Source organism: Hippichthys cyanospilos, chromosome 22, assembly GCF_059441005.1.
Source record: "Hippichthys cyanospilos isolate Australia breed blue-spotted pipefish chromosome 22, RoL_Hcya_1.0, whole genome shotgun sequence".
Classification (NCBI taxonomy): domain Eukaryota; kingdom Metazoa; phylum Chordata; class Actinopteri; order Syngnathiformes; family Syngnathidae; genus Hippichthys; species Hippichthys cyanospilos.
In genome coordinates this window covers 2,759,609-2,778,040 of record NC_142390.1, presented here as the reverse complement: position 1 = coordinate 2,778,040, position 18,432 = coordinate 2,759,609, and the positions used below count along the sequence as shown (strand labels likewise).

Here is an 18,432-nt window from a genome sequence, read left to right as displayed (position 1 = left end):
TCATTCAGTGCCAGGGACGTATTTTCACGTTTTTTTTTTAAATTGTGCAGCATTGTCCGTCCCGTAAAGTCGAACAAGGTGACAAAAGAAAAGACAGGAGACCCCGACCCGCCACGGATCGAAGCCGTCGAGTCGATATCGAATAGATAGCGTCCGCATTGTCTCACTTGCCCCTCCCCCGCCTCTTTTTCCAAGTCTTTTGTAAGCCGCGGAACGACCTCGCCAAATCGCAAGAACTGAATGCAAGCACGTCAAACCACTTAAAAGACCCTGCGAAGCAAAGGCGCATTTTCATTGAACGCGCGCCAAGTAGAAACACTTGATTTTCTTCGGCGCGCCACAGTCGCGACAGACTTCAACCCGCGCTTAATGAAAACACCGTGCGCCGCTGACGATCTCTCGTCACTACCGGATAACAGAAATTTAGCCCGTGCAATATGCGCGCACAATATGTGCAGCGCGTACGCTTGCAGCGTTAAACCAATCAGAGACATTAGTACAGTATTTATACGTGAAGAGAGAGAGAGAGAGAGATTATAATTAAAAACTCATTAACTTCAAAGAGAAGGCCAGTTGACTCGACAGCAAGCGGCCAATCAGGTTGTGACGTGTTTAGATGTTTATTAACAGTGACACCAGTAGTTTGAAACTTGACTTTTGAATTCCGTTTAAAAAGTCAAACCGGTCATTTTTATTATTTTAATCATATAATATAATAATGCTAAGAAAAATGATATATAAAAACTGGCTATATCAATGACTTATGCTAACCAAGTGTAAGAAAATACCCTGTAAATAAAAAATCCAGTTAGCGATGAAGCGTCTCGAGTAAACTGACGCCCGTGGGTGTTTGGAAATGGAAACTCTCCCAAGAGACTAATCTTCACCACCTTGCATTAAAAAAAAAGATGGCTGAGAGATCTTGAAAATAACTTAAAAAAAAAAACAACACACCCATAAAAAAATGAAAAGAAAGCTGTATCAGCACCGGCTCTCGCTGAAGGTTTGATATGAGAGCTCCATTTCACAAATGGCTGCGTTAGTCACAGTGATGAAGTCTTCCTTTGCCCGAGCTCATCCAAATTGGATTCCAGCCCGCTGTGGGAGATGCATTACCTTGATTTTTCGCAGCGATTAACTATTTTTTTTTTCCCTTTTCCCTCATCTAGAAGTGCCACAGCTCCTCGATTAATCGTCAAATAATTGCTCGTGGAATTAAGCGATATTACATTTGACTAGTATCAAATTTAGTTTTAAAGATTTGCACAAGTTTGTTGTTGCTATTTTTTGCCCAAGCTATAAGTTGAACTGATTTGAAATCAGCATACTCTGAACATTTTGCATACGATTGAAAAATTACTCATACATCAAACCTTATTCAAAAAAATATGACATCTTCTTCTATTGTTTTGTTTTTTATTTTGCGGGTGCTCTGCAGAGATCAGGAATGGCAACCTGAAGAGCATCCTGGGCCTCTTCTTCATCCTGTCACGCTACAAGCAGCAGCAACAGCAACAGCAGCAGTACTACCAGTCGCTGGTGGAGCTGAGCCAGCAGACCGGCAGCGGCGCTGCAACATCTGCCAGCAAGTCGCAAGAGATGCAGTCCAGGTACGTTCATGACAACGAGAGCCAAGAACTCAAAACTAGACCGAAAGGAGGTCTGACAAGGTGCAGGTTCCTGTCTGCTAACCTCGTGAGAAATACCTAGTTGTCTTCCTTCTGGTTTGTTGTTTAAATGTTCTAGATTGCCCGAACCTGACATCAATGAGCAAAAAAAAAAAAAGCCAGATGCCTCACAACGTTGCCGTCAGGCAGCTAAGCGCTATCGGTATGTAAATAGACGGCTTTTGGAAGGCCGACATGCCTCACATTCCCACGCGTCGGATCCCGTTACCGCTCCGCTCGGCCGTGAAATGAGACTGGCATCCGAAACGCGAGCGCTTTCGGCAGTGGCGGATCCGCCTTTTGGGTTCTGTGTGCCACGGCGGAGGCTAGCGAAGGCACAGCTGCCCCACATTCCCTAACTCCTGCTCCCACCCTTACAACAGGTGGAGAAAGCTCTTGGGGAAGAAAAAGCACTGCCGACATTTGGCTTGAATTAGGTTCGGCCGAAGGAAAATCGAAAAGCGTGTCTACGATCAAGATTTGCTGTCGTTTTGTTTTCATAACTGCGGGTGGCACTTATCGTGGGGCACTTTATTTTTTTAGTAAAACGGATGTATCAGCATTCAAAATGAGCTTGAAACGCTCATGTTTGGTGCCATAAATTGCTAAAATCATCTTTTCTGTACAATAATCTAATATTTAAATGATGTTTTGTTTGAGCTTCAACGCTAAAGGCTTTTTTCCCCATCCGATTCCAAGCGGAGAAATGCAACGACTTTTTCGCTAAATGAGCCTCTGATTAATTAATTGAACGATGATAAATCCCTGCGAGCGGCAGTCAGCCTTGAAAATCAAGCGAGCGCTAAAGATATACGAGGTTCGTGAGAGATGTGAAAGGATTTTCAATGATGGAATTATGTCCCGCACACACACACACACTTGCCCGCAGGCGTTGGGTATTTGGGCGCTGCTTTCTATAGACAGCACCTGCTGGCCTTCGCGGGCGTCTCCAGGGTCAGGGATGGGAACTCCCCATTCAGACCGAGCACGACAATCCGCTGAGGTTTTCCGCGCTTGAGTTGGGAATAGAAGCAAAGTACTCGATCCTTTGAGGCCAAAATGTCCCGGGGTGGACAAGTTGAGCCCCCGGCGGCGCGGTCCTCGCGCCTGCCCACCGCCGTGTCTCGTGACAGGAAGAGCCGCTCGCCATATGGGAAAACCGACGGTCGGGTCAAGTCCAGCTCTTCTCCTCGGTACGCTTGCGAGGGTGCTTCAGTCCCAATCGGAATTCTCTTGATCTAGTCTGAGGATTTAAGCAGCGGAGCCATGTTCTGGTGAAAATCGATTTTTTTAATTAGCGGGTGGGACTGTAGGTTGTCGTGAAATCGCTCTGTTAGCAGTTTGTAATACACTTAGCTTGTTTGCGTTGCGTTTTATGTTGAAATTAGAACAGGGCTGCAACTATTAAATTTAAAGAAACAATTATTTCTCATCAGAATGAGTAAAGTAGATTAAATAACAAGTTTTACTCATTTTACACCTATGCCTTTTCCAGTGATGTATATTATATGGAATATACTCAAAATTGCCAGAGCTTGACATCAAGTATTAAGAAAAAGGCACCTTTTAGGATGTTTAATTTGTAGGGTTTTATTTGACATTTCCTTTTATCCAATAATCAATTACAAGTCCGCAGGAGCATTAATATTTATTTTTCGGATCATTTTGTGCATGTAAGTTTACAAGTTTAGTTTGGGATCATGCAAAGTGCTTCCTGTGTGTTGTCATTTCTAAGTGCTAACGCAAGCCCAAACTGGTATGCTACATATGTGTTTTTATATGAATATGTACAATGTTAGCCGCGGTTAATGTCAACTTTATGTTTGTTAGTTCTATGTTGTAAATTGCTGGTGGGAGGGGTTTGTGAGCTGAATTTTTTATAACAAAAGCCTCGGCTTCCACTTCTTGAGATTGTGCTCAACCTTTTTCGCATGCTCCAAATGTAATTTCGGTTAATGGTGTTGCTGCGTGTCATCTTCTGCATTATGTAGAGCGGCTAATGAGAAATCCTCCCTGATCTTCCGCGGTCATCTCTGTTGCTCATTTGCATTGAAAAAAAAAAACACACACACACACACCTTAAACACCCACAAGGTCAATTAGCAAAGGTGTAGACAGGCCGTGCACTTCCTAACAAGGTCACTGAAAAGCAGAGGTTAATTGTTCTACCTCGAGTGTGCATGAATATCCTTGAATATGATTACGAGAAAAGGGGCATTAGTCACGGATTTGAATTTTGCATAGCGCTTATTGTGACACTCAAATGACAGTATGAGAATTTTTCAATGGTCGAAAAGAAAAGTTTGCACGCAAAGATAGGAACTTAAACAATGCGGGACTGCAGTTTGTCATTCAAGCGGCCAGTACATTTAATTCACTTAAGTTCGTCAGTGCCAAAGCGGCAGCCCGCAAAACATAAAACAGAGAACATATTGTTCCTGCTCGCCAGAGCAGGAGGACGATCTTAATTCACTGATGGTGAGGCTACTTCCTCTTTTCCTCCGGCTCTGGATATTGTAGCGTATTGAACAGTTTTACTCTTGGATTTAATCCCTTACTGCTTTGGCTAACACTCTCGGTGTTTCATCAACAGTATGGAAGGTACAATAGAAACAACGTAGAAAATTGTCGAGAGATTTGCAACCGCTGTATATATTTATTGATAAAAAAGGCTTAATAGTTTAGTTGTACTCTTAGCAAGTTATCGTACCAACCACGAGTGTTTTTTGCCCATTTTTGGCGGTGCTCACGCACCCAACTTGGAATCTCACCACACTTAAAATTCAGATTTTTTTTTAATGCATGTGTGAGAATTGCTAATTAAGTAATATATATAAGTACATAAGTAATAAATATTTGGATCAATGTGAAACAGTCAAGACATTTTACGAAATAGTTGACAGATGAAAACAAAGCCACACAGGCTAATATAATTTTCTCATTTTCATTTGTAGAGGAGTTCCAGGTCCTTTTTGTCACAAGAGAACTGGTGCCTTTTTTTCTGGCTTTGTGTATTCATTTCAATTTTATGTAAGGAAAATTCAATTTACTCATAAAGACATCAAAGAACAGAAGGAGGCCAGATCGGGTTTAGATCAGTAGACTCAACTATTGAATGTGTAAAAAGGGCAAATTTTTGTCCTTAAACTGGCTCTGAAAAAAAAGCACTTCATTGTTTTGCGAGTCATCCCGTAAACGGAAAATTACGCGCGTTGCGTTTACTCACAGGGGTAAAGAAGAGGCTGAGCACCTGGCTGTCACATTGTACGTAGGACGATGAAAGCACAGTTTGGCTTGGCTTTACTGCTTCCTGTCAAACGCCAATGGCGGCCAGCGCCACGGGAATGACTCAGCGTCGGCGTGGAGGTCGTAAAGTGACGCCATTGCTTTTGTGCGATTTGCGGTCGAAAAACGCCAATGCCGGAATTGATTGTAACCATGATTGTGGTCAATGGATGCTTTTGGCATCCTCCACCCTTGTTATCTGTTTTTCTTTTCCCTCATCCTCAACTCCGCCCCTGTCGCATTATTGCGTTAAGACTCGAGAAAATGGGCACATGTCTTGTTCAACTAAGTTAACACTCCTGACTCTTTTTTTTTTTTTTTCCAGTCTCACAGCACGGTATGCAAGTCCTCCGGGCCATACTGGAATAGGGTCGCCACAGAAGAAAAACACAAGGTAAATCTGGTTTTGAAGAGTTCACATGTTCATTCCAAGGTAAAAAGGAGTTTATTACTTTGTGTTCCTGCGCTAAAGTAATTAATGACTCACCTAAAGTACTTGATTATATTTGTGGGTGTCAAACTCATTTTTTTTGTCGCGGGACATTCCGCAGCTATAATTTCCCTCATCGGGTCAATATGATGAGGATTGGTGGGCCGGATTTGGCCCCCGGGCCTTGAGTTTGACACCAGTGCACTAAAGCAGTGATTTGGGCGTACAGTATTATCATAAATGACAACATTCCTACAAAGAAAGTGCAACTTGCGGACACTTGTGGGCCAAATAGAACAACATGTGTGTCAGACAGTAACTAGCCTCACCGTCCTTCCTCACTACAAAATGCAATATCAACAGCGGCCAGAGGAGGCGCTAAAACACAACGATCAAATGAATAAACTGTTAAAGGATAAACATCATTACTTTGGGTGCGACACATTCGACTCGGTACCAGTTGACCGTGGACCGGCATCAGTGAAGTAGCTTGCTAACTCGTGAATAAATGGATCATCGACTTTTGTTAACAGTGGGGATTCTTAATGGTTCTCTTCCTAAAAGCTCGTCTTTGCTGGTGTCCAAAATGCCAAATCCTCCGTGTGGTCATCTCTCCCAGCGCGGACCAAGCCGCCACAGCCCTGCTGCCTGGCAGAGATAATACTTTGTTTGAAAACCCCGTGATAGCTGCCATTAGATTCCCGAAAAACAAAAGCGCCGTCCAGAATCGTTTTCCCTCCCAAGTCAGAGCTCGCCGACGCGCTCGTCAAAGATCAATTTTGAAAGATGAAAGCAGATGATGATAAAAGGAACTGCATTGGATTTCCATCAAAATTGCCTCAATCTCTCGCTTGTTTTCCATCTCATTTTCGCTCATCTTGCTTTTTCGTCATCTATTTTTACTTTTGTTTCCTTTCTCATCACTTCATTATCTCCCTCGCTCCGCAAACAGGGACTGGCCTGGCACCTTGATATTTGCTATTGTGGATTTTGATTTACAATTTTTTCTGTTGCAGCTTTGTTTTGCTAATTTTTCCTGCATTTTTTCCCCTTTAGGTCAAATGACCCTTTAAGTAAAGAATTTTTTTTTTTTTTTTTTTTTAATTCTCCAGGTTGCCGGGACCCTCCAGGGTACCCGCTGCAGGCAGCGGGGCCTCCAGGAGTCCGGGTTCGTCCAACCTGAACCGGCGCAGTCAGAGCTTCAACAGCATCGACAAGAGCAAACCGCTGCAGTACGCCAGCGGCAACGACAGAGGTGAGCGAGTGAGAGTGACGCTGTTTGGAACTGAAAAGGGTGCCTCTGAGGCTGCCACTGGATGGCGCCACTGACTCAGATGAGCTGAGGCCACTTCTCACCTTCTTTTCAAGCCCGGCTCTGCTGAATCATGCTCAGGTCATTATTCTTCGTTAGACATAACAAATTCCATTTAGTGTCGGGCTTGACACATTTTTACAGACAGAACCGAAGAAGCTCCACGTTGAAGAAAAATAAGCCCTGGGATGAATTCTCACAGTTTCTAAAAAAAAGTCATTTTTCTTCTCTTTTAAACAGATTAACCCCTGGGGGACATTTTGACCCAACTTGGACTATTAGTAATTTTTTAAATTGATACCAAAGGAAAAGCATACAAAAAAAAACCAGGAGGCTACAATATGGCATCCTGCTGTCCCTTCTAAATGCTTGCAAATGGGAGGTCAAGATGGGTATCAGATTTAGCCCATGTCGGGCTCGTTTACTGCCATTGAAAATTGGAAACATTGTCAATTTCGGACATATTGAAAACCTGATGTCTCGCTGGCTTTCATTTCGTGTTACACTTATATTGCTGTGTTGTGTCTCAATTGCAGTGTAACCATAGAAGCACAGATATGGTGTTAACTTAAGTCTAAGTAGAAAAACAGAAAAACGAATGAGTATGAGTGAAGACAGAAACAGACCAGTGCCTGATGAATGACGGGCCCTAATGCGCGTGTACGCTCATCACCTCAGCACAGCTGGCAAATTGGAACGTCAAATTGTGGCTTTGATGAAGTTACAGGAATTTAGTTCGACAACCTCGGCTGGCGCGGATTTGGGGAGAGAGAGGTCGGATGAGAAAGCATCCCGCCATCTGTTCCACGCGGGGAGCGCCTCAACCGCTCGGCCGGTCTTGAAATAAAGGTCGTGCTCGGCGCTATTGTTGTGAAAATGCCTGATTAACTTGGGCATCAAAAGGGTTCTGTGAAGTGAATAATAAAAAGCTGCTGATTTCTCTGCTTTACATTATGAGCCTTCAACTGTGCATACATTTTTCTGGAGCTGATGGAGCAAGAACCCAACACGGAAAATAAGAGTTGACAATGAAAAAAAAAAAAAACCTAACCCAAACAACATGCAAGTTTTCATCTCTTGCTCCAACCCCGCCCAGATGAAGTGACATTTTGTTCCCCGGCCACGCCGTAGAACATCAACAAAAAGAAAAAAAAAAAAAAAAAAAAAAGCGAAAAGTCTGTTGCCATGGCAACAGCAAAGTCACTGCACGGCGGTGAAAAGTGGCGCCGCTGTGAAGGAGCCCTGGGGGGGGTGACAGAAGAGTAGGAGGGGGCTCTCTAAAGACGGGGTTAATTGAGCCAATACTTGAACAACATACATTACTTACAAGCCCTAGCTTTCTCATCCGTTTCACCACGGAAGTCGATCCTACCGGCTTGGATACATATTTGCGTCACATTTAATACAAATGTATAATAAAATAATAATTTGGTTCATACAAATTTGTTTAATACTTTTTTTAAATAGCATTGTCAATGTAATTTTTGCATATGCCGCAGGCCGCAAAAAAGTGGACGGCGGGCCGCAAATGGCCCCCTTGCCACAGTTTGGAGACCTCTGCTTTAATGCATCGGCGCAATGAAAAGAGTTTCTATCCAAAGTTCAGGAAATATTTCACGAGCAGACACTTTTTTCATAATGAACGGTTCCAAAGTTGCATGGATTTGTGCGAAACCCCAGAGGAGAAGTGCTTGATGTAACGGTAAAAGTTTGCAAAGAACTTTCTGGTTCTTCTACCTAATGTTTTGGAATGACTTTCCACAGGATAAAATCCTCAAAGGTTTATATCGTCGGTTCTCAAATGGCGGTACGAGTCTCCCTGGGGTTAGGGGGAAACTCTTCAGGAGTATGTTAGTTTTTAACAGGGTTTCTCCAGGTATCAGGAAACTTAATGTTGGGCTTTTTTATTGCCGTGACAGGAGCAAAGCATTTTTCGTTTTAAGGGTAAATTAAATGGAACACTACAAGTTTGGTTATTAGCACAATTTGACATTAAAAAAAAAATTCAAGAGTTTTATTGTAATATGCATAGTAAAACTAGACATATTCACTTCACCGAGCAGACTTCCATTCCGCACAACAGATCAAACAATAAAGTAGGCAATAAAAAACAGTAATGGGGCAATAAGGACTTCTTTGTTTGTCTTTCCGCCCAGATGCAATGAGGAGCATCCCAGTAGCCGGCGGCATGAATGGAAGCGGACTCGGCGGGACGGTCCCCACCAGCCTAAGTGGGCAGCAGCTGGCCTCTGCCATTCCCTCGGCGTCCGCCAGCAAGTCCTGGCGGAGCAAGTCCATGAACCTCAAGCACAGCGCCACTTCCTCCATGTTGGCCAGCCCCACCAACTCACCGTCCCCGACCCAAGAAGGCGTCCATCCGCACGGCAACGACGGCTCCAAAGTGGGCGGCTCGCCCCATCGTTCCATGCTGGAGAAGTTCCGTATGATCAACCCCCGATCTGCGTCCCGGGTGTCACCGTCCATGGCCGAGATGGCTCTGCAGGAAGAGGACGACATGTCCGAGTATGGCGAGGACGCGCTCACGCCAACGGGCTCGGTATGCGGTAGCGGCGCTAGCGCCAAACACATCTCCTCCAAGACCGCCGCGTCCTCCCTGAGCGCCACCAGCAAGCCCCCGTCTTCCTCCTCGTATTCCAAGACTTCTTCGAACGCCGGCAGGTCCACGTCCAAAGACAAGGAAGACAAGAGCAAGTCTGCCAGCAAGCAAGTCTGCGTTCCGTCCAAAGACGAACGAGACTCCTTTGCGGACTCTGCCAAGAAGACGTCCAAAATCGCCAGCCTTGCGCCCAAGGGAGCAAAGCAAGCAAAGAAAGACGGCGTCGGCTCCTCCTCTGGTTCCACCGGAATCCCCAAACCAGGACTTAAAACCCCCTCCGCGAGCGCGACAAAGCCCCAGGGACAGTCCCAAAACCAGACGGGTCTCAACAGCGCCGCCAACCTGCGGGGAGGCGAGACTGACAGAAGCAAGCTCGCAAAAAGCGGACAAGGCGGGAGTTTCTACACGCAGAGGTCCGTCGGGGGTCCAGAGGGCAAACGAACCAGCATGACCTCTTCCACCAGCACCTCGGCCCTGTCCGCATCCGGGGGGCTCCTGGCAGGGGGCGGGGCTCCACCGGGAGGAAACGGAGTCGTTCAGCTCCCGCAGCAGCAGCAGCACAACCACCCCAACACTGCAACTGTGGCCCCCTTCATGTACAGGTAAGACTATCGCCGATTGCGCCGACCAATTGGGAGCTGCACGCACCTCTCACCGCGCTGACTTCATTGTCTCAATCTTGGAGGTTAAATTGTGGAGGAAAAAAAAAAAAGCATTTTAAACAAGCGCGGATTTTCGTGTTAGTTATCAGTCAAATAAATACACCGATGCGGTTAAGACAACAGATGTCCGATAACGATCAATTTGTACTTGGTTAGATCCCATCGCTGCATATTTTTTGCAGAATTCTGATGCGTGTCAAGACGCGTGTTTAAACCCCCGTCCGACATGCGCAAAGTGTGTAAATCAGCCCACCCGGACCGATTTTCTGCGACGACAGGAGGGTCGGGAAAGAAAGCGCCGGAGCTGCCAAAGTCTCCCGGATTCCTTTTGTTCCGAGAGAGAAAGGAAGTTTGCAATCCCATTAAACGCGGCTTAATCCCTCACCCCTTCTCCCACTTGCGTCTACCTCCTCCGTCGCGCGCACTCAGCTCAGCCAAAAGGCGAGCGCGACTTGACGCCCGATCTTTTGGAACGGTCCAACCTCTGCGATAAAGAAATATCTTTAATTGATGAGAAAAAAAATCAATTAGAAGTTACTGCCCCTGTGGGGCCGTGAGGCGATGCCGGGTTGGGCGTGGCCCAATAAAATAAAAGCATTAGAAATCAACTTTCAACAGCTTTTAATTACTTTTTACAGTGTTTACACGGGTTACAGCTTAGTCTAAAACTGAAAAAAAAAAATCAAGTGCATCAAATTGCCTGAAACTAAAAAAAAAAGATGAAATGTCTGATTTTACTGCAATTACTGCAATTTTCCGTGGGGTTATCCACACCCCCTCCCCCCAATTTCCCACTTCTGCAGAAATGAGATGTCATCCAATTACGCAATAGATTATGCAATGAAGGACTTGTGGCTGGGTATCTATGTGACTTGACATTCAGCTTTGAGAACATTTACCTTGAAAATATTCCTCTATCCCGTTCCCCGCTTGCGTGCTGCGATATCTGCGCTCCGACGTGCACTTCTACTCTTGCATAATATTTCTCGCACAGATTATCAGACTTCTACCTTGAAGCCTTGTCGGCACTCTGTATAGGAAAAAAATATATATAAATATTCAAGTGCTTTGAAGCAAAAAAAGTGTGCAATTCAAAGGAAATGTTTTTTTTTTTAAGGGCTTGTTTCCGCCAGCAGAGGTCGCTAGCTGTTACAGAGAGAGATTGGCGAATTCAAAGGAGAGTCATGTAAAGACGTGGGGGTTTTTTCGGCATTTTCTAAGAATTCTGGGTCGCTTTTGTAAAAGTAACGATATTTGCGGATTGTGAATTTTGAGAGGAAAACGATGCAAGAAGAGTAAGAATTGAACTTTCAGGGATTATCGTTTTCCGGTCCAGAAATGGAGTAATGGCAGATTTCAACTAATCCTCACCTGTGCTGACTCGCCTCAACTTAATACTGTTGTCATATCAGCCCTCTTTCTTCATGTCCGGGCATCATTCACACACACCATCAGCCGCTTGAGGCATTAAGTGTAAAAGCCTCCTGCCGCATTGCAATTTACCTCCATTTTCACTCCAAATTGGGCAATTTACTTTGGTGCCTTTTTGCTGTCTTTTGCCCTCTCCGTTTTGAAATCCTTTGCAGGTGTAGATCTCCGTTTACTTTTGATTAATGTCCCACCCGCACACAATAAGATGCTTTTGGCCTTTTGAACTCGTGATTTCTGTTTACTAAGCGAATCATTTCAATCTGAATCACTCTGAACTCATTCGCTGCCATTGACGGCAATAGACGTCAAAGATGTTACAAGATGATACAAGGCAGCGCTATATTTAACATGCGGAAGATGAGAACTAACATTAGCTAGCATGTTCTATTCAGTCACAAATTATTGGATCGACAAATTTGTTGGGCATATTATCATAGAAGCAAAACCAGATTTCACAGGTGAAAAACACTGTTTGGTTTACCTGCACCTCAGCAGGTGCTACTTTTGCTCACTTGTGTGCGTCCATTTTGTCACGTCTGTTTGCGTGCGACGCCGTTATCACCAAGCGCACTGGACCTCATCCTTGTCACTGCCGCTGAACTCTGATTGGACACCAACACGCACTGTGTGCACAGGCACACACACAGCACGAGTGTTTCATCCAGCTTCGCTTTTGAGGTGTCCATCTGTGGCGACTGGAGACACTCTTTCATCGGTTGCCATCGCCGACACACGGCGTGAAGATGATGCCATTTCCTTCAAGTCGATACTCTTCATTGTTTTAATCACCGTAAAAAGTCAATAAATGCCTCTTATTTGTAATTATCAGCAATGTGATTTGGGGAATACAAACATTTTTGATTTTTTTTTTAGATGTGTTTCTATTTACACTTTTTCCACAGATTTTCTCCTCGAGTCTTTTTTTTTTTTCAAGCATGATTTATGGTGTGTTCTTGCAGGACGTTCTCAGAGAATGATTGCACCATGGTGGCCCCGGCCGACCCCTGCCTCAGCCCCACTAAGGGGGAGTTGGTCTACAGCAAGACAGCCAAACAGTGCCTAGAGGAGATATCGGGTACGGACGATCAACACACACGCACACACACTCACACCCCCGAAGCTTAGCCGCATGTGTGCTGTGTATGTAAGTGCCTAATTTGGAATTTGCTCTCCTATAGCAGCCATTTTTTGCACCTTTTCTGAATAGATTACCGCATTTCTCCGAGTACAAGTCGACCTCGCTTATAAGTCAACCCCCCCCCTTTTTACTTCCATTTGGGTGAACGTTACAAAAAATTGTGGTTACGGGGGGAGGGCGTGAGGCAGAAACGATACAAATGCAAGGCAATGTACACGTGCACAAATGCTGCGCCAAAAAAATGGAAGTTTGAATGCTTTTTTTTTTTGACGGAGCTGAATTTTTGTCTATAAGGGAAAATGAGGGAAAAAACTCCACTTGCACTCAGAGACTATTGATTAGATGCCCTTTTGAGTAAGCAGGATGCAAGGCTGTGTGGAAGCATTAAATTAAAGACAAATTTACGCGTACTCACGGGGCGGATGTTTGATGCGACTCTGACGAGGTGTTAACCTTGTCCGCGCAATATGTTTTCGGAAGGCGACTGATGGCTATTTGGGGACCCGCCCCCCGCGCCTCCCCGGTCCTTCCTCCTGCGCTCGTGTTTTGTTGCAAAGGGAAAAGGTCAGCGCTGACAGTCGGACACAGGGAGCATCTGTGGCTCTTTGTTTACGCCCCCGCGGCTGCCGTCATCTGTGACAATCTCCACGCGGGCGTCACACAAAGCCGTCCGTCGTATGACACATAGGGAGCAGACGCATCTTTATTCGCTACCTCGCGATATGAAAATGACTTTGATTATTCCTGTCATAAAAGATGACAGGTGATTAAAACTTGCCCGATGACTCCATCACCGCCATGAGTTTTTTAGTCTGACACTGACAAGGGAGTATTTCTGACTCAAACTTTAGAAACTCAGTTTAATGTTTTAATCTGGAACGTCACAAACTGCGTGGGAATGGAGCTCCGAGTTAAACTGGACTTGGTTTTCACAGACCTTCCGCTTGGGCCGCGGTTTTTCCCCGCCTTTTCATTTTGAGGGTAAAATTAGAATGCGGCGTCGGCTGTTAACATTTGCTTGGAGTCTGTTCAGAAGCACTTGTCATTGTCGCATGTGCGTTCGTCTCTTTGCGTTGTTTCATTTTCTTCGATTGCAGGGTGCGTCGATTGCATATGGCATATGCATTGTTTTCCAGACTTTGTTGAAATCTCATTGATATCACGATTGTTAATTTTTCTCGTGCCAAGGGGGACAGGACTAAACAAACTATTTTTTAGGCCCTGAACTTGGACCAGGTATTTTGGTGTCTCCATAGATTTTACATTTTTAACTTACATAGTGTATTGTAGATCCCCCCCCCCATTTATAAAGAACAGGGGCTAGAAAGACATCTCGAATCCAAGCAGATTATTCCAATTCTCATTGATAAAAGCAGTTGTAGAGTCCACCCTGTCTGCGACTGAACCAAGACAAAATGTCTTTGTTTCCGAGGCGAGATTGAGATCTTTAAAATGTGGTCTCAGCGACCGGTCCTGAGACCAAAACTGAGCCAGACAACTATAATATTATTGAGACAAGGAACGGACTCTCGCAAACAGGTACATTATGAAGATACCTATGCATTATTGTCCCTTGGTCATATTCAGTAAAAAACACTTAGGTCCATCGATTTAGGACGAACTTGTCCTCGAGAGACACCGTCCCCCGATTTTGACATATTTTACGGTCCGGCTGTCCTTTCCGCTATTACAAATTAGGCTTGTTCAACATGTGCACAGCAGCTGGGGGGCTAATAAAGCTGGCACTGATTGATGAGTAATATGTCGGTTCCGCGGTCTCATTGTTGATCCGCGATAAGCCGACGGGCTCGCCGCGAAGCGCCTCCAGATAGCATTTAATTAAGTTGGGCAGGCGGCGAGGGACGGCGAGCTTACAGGTGCACTATCTAAACAAGTCGCTGTCGAAGATGGAGGGACGGAAAGATAAGAGACCGGAGGAGAAAGCGAGAGAATGCGAGAGGGAAGGATTAGGAGGAAGGGAGGATGCTGAAGAGCGAGCTGAGGGAGGGAGCGAGCGAGCGAGAGAGAGGCGCGCGAGTCCTCTGCTGGCTGCGGCTTCACCAGCCGCGAGGAGAGACGGACCGTCGGAGCGGGAGGCGGGAGTTGCGAGGAGGAGGGGAGCAAGATACCGGTGAATGAAAATGACCGTCTTTTAATAAGGGAGGGAGATGAGGACCGTGCGAGGAGGTGGACGGATGGAAGACGAAGGAGATGTAGCGAGTGGCTCGTTCACACCCCTGATCGGAAGGACTCTGAGGCACTAAAGCGTGCGGAGCACGAGCGAGCGCCGAAGGAGTTAAGCCGGATTTGATGGAGAGCCCGGTCTGGCTCCAGAACGGATCTGGACTCTGTCCACCTGAAGGGGTGCGCTTCCACACCGGGACCTCCATTTGTGAGTCATGGGACCACCTCCTCCGTCTTTTGATTCGGTCAAGCCAGGACGAACTTACTTTTACCCGCTGAGTCAAAGCCGGCAAAACGAGGTGGGGTCCTCTGAGGAGACATGAAGAGAGGCGCCGAGTTCTCGGTCTATCAAGGAGGCAGCCCGGCCCGACGGCCGCCCCGACCCCTTCCGGACAACCTCAACCTGCGGCTCAAGCAGCGCTCCCTGACCAATCTGACGCTGCACGGCGATGGCGAGCAGCGGGTTTACGCCTCGGAGCCGGACAAGTCCCCGCCTCGCTTCACGCGGCGCCAGAGCTCCTTGGTCTTCCCGTCCTCGCCGCAGCGGGCAGGGGGGAGCCTTCAAGGCAGCCCCAGGAAGGAGGGGGTCACCGGAAGCTGCGGGCCCCGAGCTCGATCCCTGTCGCTCTCCCTCACCAAGATGCTCTCGCAGTCGGAGCACTCCCTCATCCCCGTTCCTTGGCGCTGCACCAGGTCGCAGCGAGCTTCCTACGGCGGGCACCCCCGGGCCGAGCCGCCTGTCAAGCCCAAACAGCCGGCCGCCGCCGCCCGGGAAGAGGGCGGCGGCCGTTCGGACGAGGACCGGCCGGCGGGCTGCGGGAAGCGGGGGAGCCGGGAGAACGAGGGTGGCTATTGGGCCGAGGAGGAGGTTTCTGGGGGGGGGCCTCGCGAAGGGACGGCTCAGCTGGATAAGGATGTCATCCTCACCATGCTGGGCGACCTGGAGCAGGTGCTGCACACGCAGCCTCGCCCGCGTAAGTCGTCCGCGATGCACGATTACCATGACAACGCTGTCATGTTCTTTCAGTAATCAGGAGCTTCATTAAAATAAAATAAAATCGCAGAGGACAATGCGCATCCGCGTAAATGTCAATAAAGGTAAACAACATTTTCCAAAAGAATCACATTAATATTACTTAGTAATAGCTTTCTTCCTGTTCCAATTAATTTCTTAATTTGCTCTTTATTCAAAAAGAAAAAAATCGTTTTTCCATCATTATGAAGCAGTAAATTGGATTTCCTGATGCCTGAAGAGTCACTTCTACAGTGCAGTAGTTCAGAAATTTACGATCCAAGAGAAAAATGCTTATTGTTATTATTTGCGGGTATTGCACAGTAGATTTTGTGTCTTTCGATTTATTGTTGGCCTTTACACAGTAAAAGTTGTGGAACCCCAGAAGCAATTTTGACCATCGGTTGCTTTGCTATTTTTTATTTTTGCAAACCTGATACAGCTGCAAGGGTGTATGTGAGAAAGATCAATGCAGATGGCGTTTGCCTCTCCAGATGGATAGATTGGTGCACGGACGAAAGACAAGATGACAGCTGGACAGATGTTTGTAAGAAAACTGTATCTCACAAACAACGAAAGCCTTCAAAATCTTGCATCAGCTGCACAATTAGCATAGCTTACAAAGCTAACCCTGTGCAAATATTGGCTGGTCGCCAATGTGTGTTATAATTAGATGGAACGTTGTTGGAATTCAACAGGAGTCTTTCTGGACTTGGAGAAGAACCGTTTTTTGGGTCTGATATTCAAAGTTGGCCATTATTTGACAGGAAATGCTTATATTATTTTTAAATGGATGAGTCGATGTTGTAGGAGCTCCAAGCAGCCATATATAGCGGATATAAGGTCAGCGGATTTGGCCACTTAACTTTGCCCCGGCCAGTCAAAACATGACCTCAATTATATGCGGCTTGCCCTTAGCTCCTCTGAGGTCACCCACAAGGACGGTGCAACGAAATTGAGGGCGAGTGTCAACATACATATCGAGGCATTGAAGTGTTTGTCTGTCGGAATTAGACCCGATTCCACGGTGTCCCTGCGTTCATTTTCCTCTCTCGGTCAGGGCCGCTGCGATATTCCGCCGCGCTTCATCGATTGAAGACTTTCCGCGATCCGATAAGTGCTGTGTCAGTGCCACTCATTCATCATACTTGCTCGAGTGTGCGACTCTCACGGCGAAACCGGATTGCCGTCAGCGCGTGAGATTATTTTCAAACTGCCGCTGTTTTCGAGTCATTCGTTTCCGCAACGTGAAGAAAAACACCCGAAAAAGAAAGAAAAAGAAAAAAATCACATCCAAAAGTGTGGATTCCTATTCGGGATGTGATCAATCACAAAGCGCGGCGCGTTTGTTTCCAAGCGCCCTAAGTCGACTCTGGAATGCATTTTTGATGAATCTATACTTAGAGCGGTGTTTCTTCTCAATGCGCCATATAAACACCTCAATTGCTTTTCCTGCTTCTGGCGCTCAGCGCGAGTCGCGAGAAAAACTCGTGAAACTTTAAATCGCTTTCTTTGCTCCGCCTCGCCGGATTGGGTTTGATGTCAGGATGTCGGCTCCCAGACTGAACGCAGCTTCTTCCTAGTTTGACATCGGCTGGCCCCACAGAGCTTCTAATTCGCTTATTAATTATTATAGTTCCATGGTCTCAGTATTTGGCTCGGTTTTTTGCACATCCGGCTCCTGTGTTTGCATGTTTTCCCCAAGCCCGCCTGGGTTCTCTCCAAAAACATGCGTGGTAGATGTATTGGACGTACTAAATTGTCTTTAGATGTGTGAATGCTTGTTCGTCTCTGTGTGCCCTGCGATTGGCTGGCAACCAGTTGAGGGTGACCCCGCCTACTGCCCCAAGTCAGACGGGATAGGCACCAGCAAGCCTGCAACCCCTGTGAGGAAAATTGATGGCTATTTCAATTCATTTGCTTTTTATTTGAAAAGAAAAATGTACTGTTTGTATCCTGACATTAAAAAGCATTAAAAGACATACCTGAGGAACCCTGATAAAAATCCTCAAATACCCTCGAGATTATTTCAGTAAATTGTAAGGTTCTGGTGGCTGGATGAGATTAAGCGGCGTTTTCTGACAGTGGAGGAAAGGTTGTCTGACAGCAAGCCTCCCGAGGCACGGATTGATGTCACGGCAAGTCGTGCTACCTCAGACCCTTTATCATGACCATCTAAAATAATATATCTATGCTTCATGCAAAAAAAAAAAGGTTCCCAATGACCATTCATCACTTTACCGCCCCGATGGGACACACTGTGACAAGTGATGAAAAAGCGTGCGTCAGAATGTCTTTTCTCTTGAGGGAGAAGCGCCATGTTATGCGTGTCGACTAAATCGAACCTGTCTGCAGGAGAGGACCCCGAGACGAGACGAATGAGGACGGTAAAGAACATTGCTGACCTGCGGCAGAACCTGGAAGAGACCATGTCCAGTCTGCGGGGGACACAGATCAGCCACAGGTACGCGGAGAGATGTTTGCATCTGTGAATTGTGCGATCCATTGATTTACACGTTATGTAAACTGGCCTGTTTTACACAATCGTTTCTCAAACTTGAAGCCTTTCTGTACTTTTGGCCACCTGCTCCTTTTTTCTTTTTTTTTTTTTTTTAAATAATCCGTCCCTACTTTTTCTGGCACGCTGTTCACTGCCCAACTATTATTGCAGTGTTGCCAAGTTTGCTTGCATCC

General features: G+C 46.1%; 1 protein-coding gene across 3 annotated transcripts in view; it reads left to right on the top strand.

Annotated features, from left to right (window-relative positions):
• The window catches only part of nav3 (neuron navigator 3), an 89,590-nt gene that overhangs the window by 35,478 nt on the left and 35,680 nt on the right, over window positions 1–18,432 (top strand). For all 3 annotated transcript variants that reach the window (XM_088406280.1, XM_088406279.1, XM_088406278.1), the window contains exons 5-10: window positions 1,439–1,610; window positions 5,278–5,346; window positions 6,495–6,637; window positions 8,851–9,913; window positions 12,364–12,479; window positions 18,094–18,202. In XM_088406280.1, coding sequence (XP_088262406.1) covers window positions 1,439–1,610; window positions 5,278–5,346; window positions 6,495–6,637; window positions 8,851–9,913; window positions 12,364–12,479; window positions 18,094–18,202 — 1,672 coding nt within the window. The remainder of the gene's footprint in view (window positions 1–1,438; window positions 1,611–5,277; window positions 5,347–6,494; window positions 6,638–8,850; window positions 9,914–12,363; window positions 12,480–18,093; window positions 18,203–18,432) is intronic.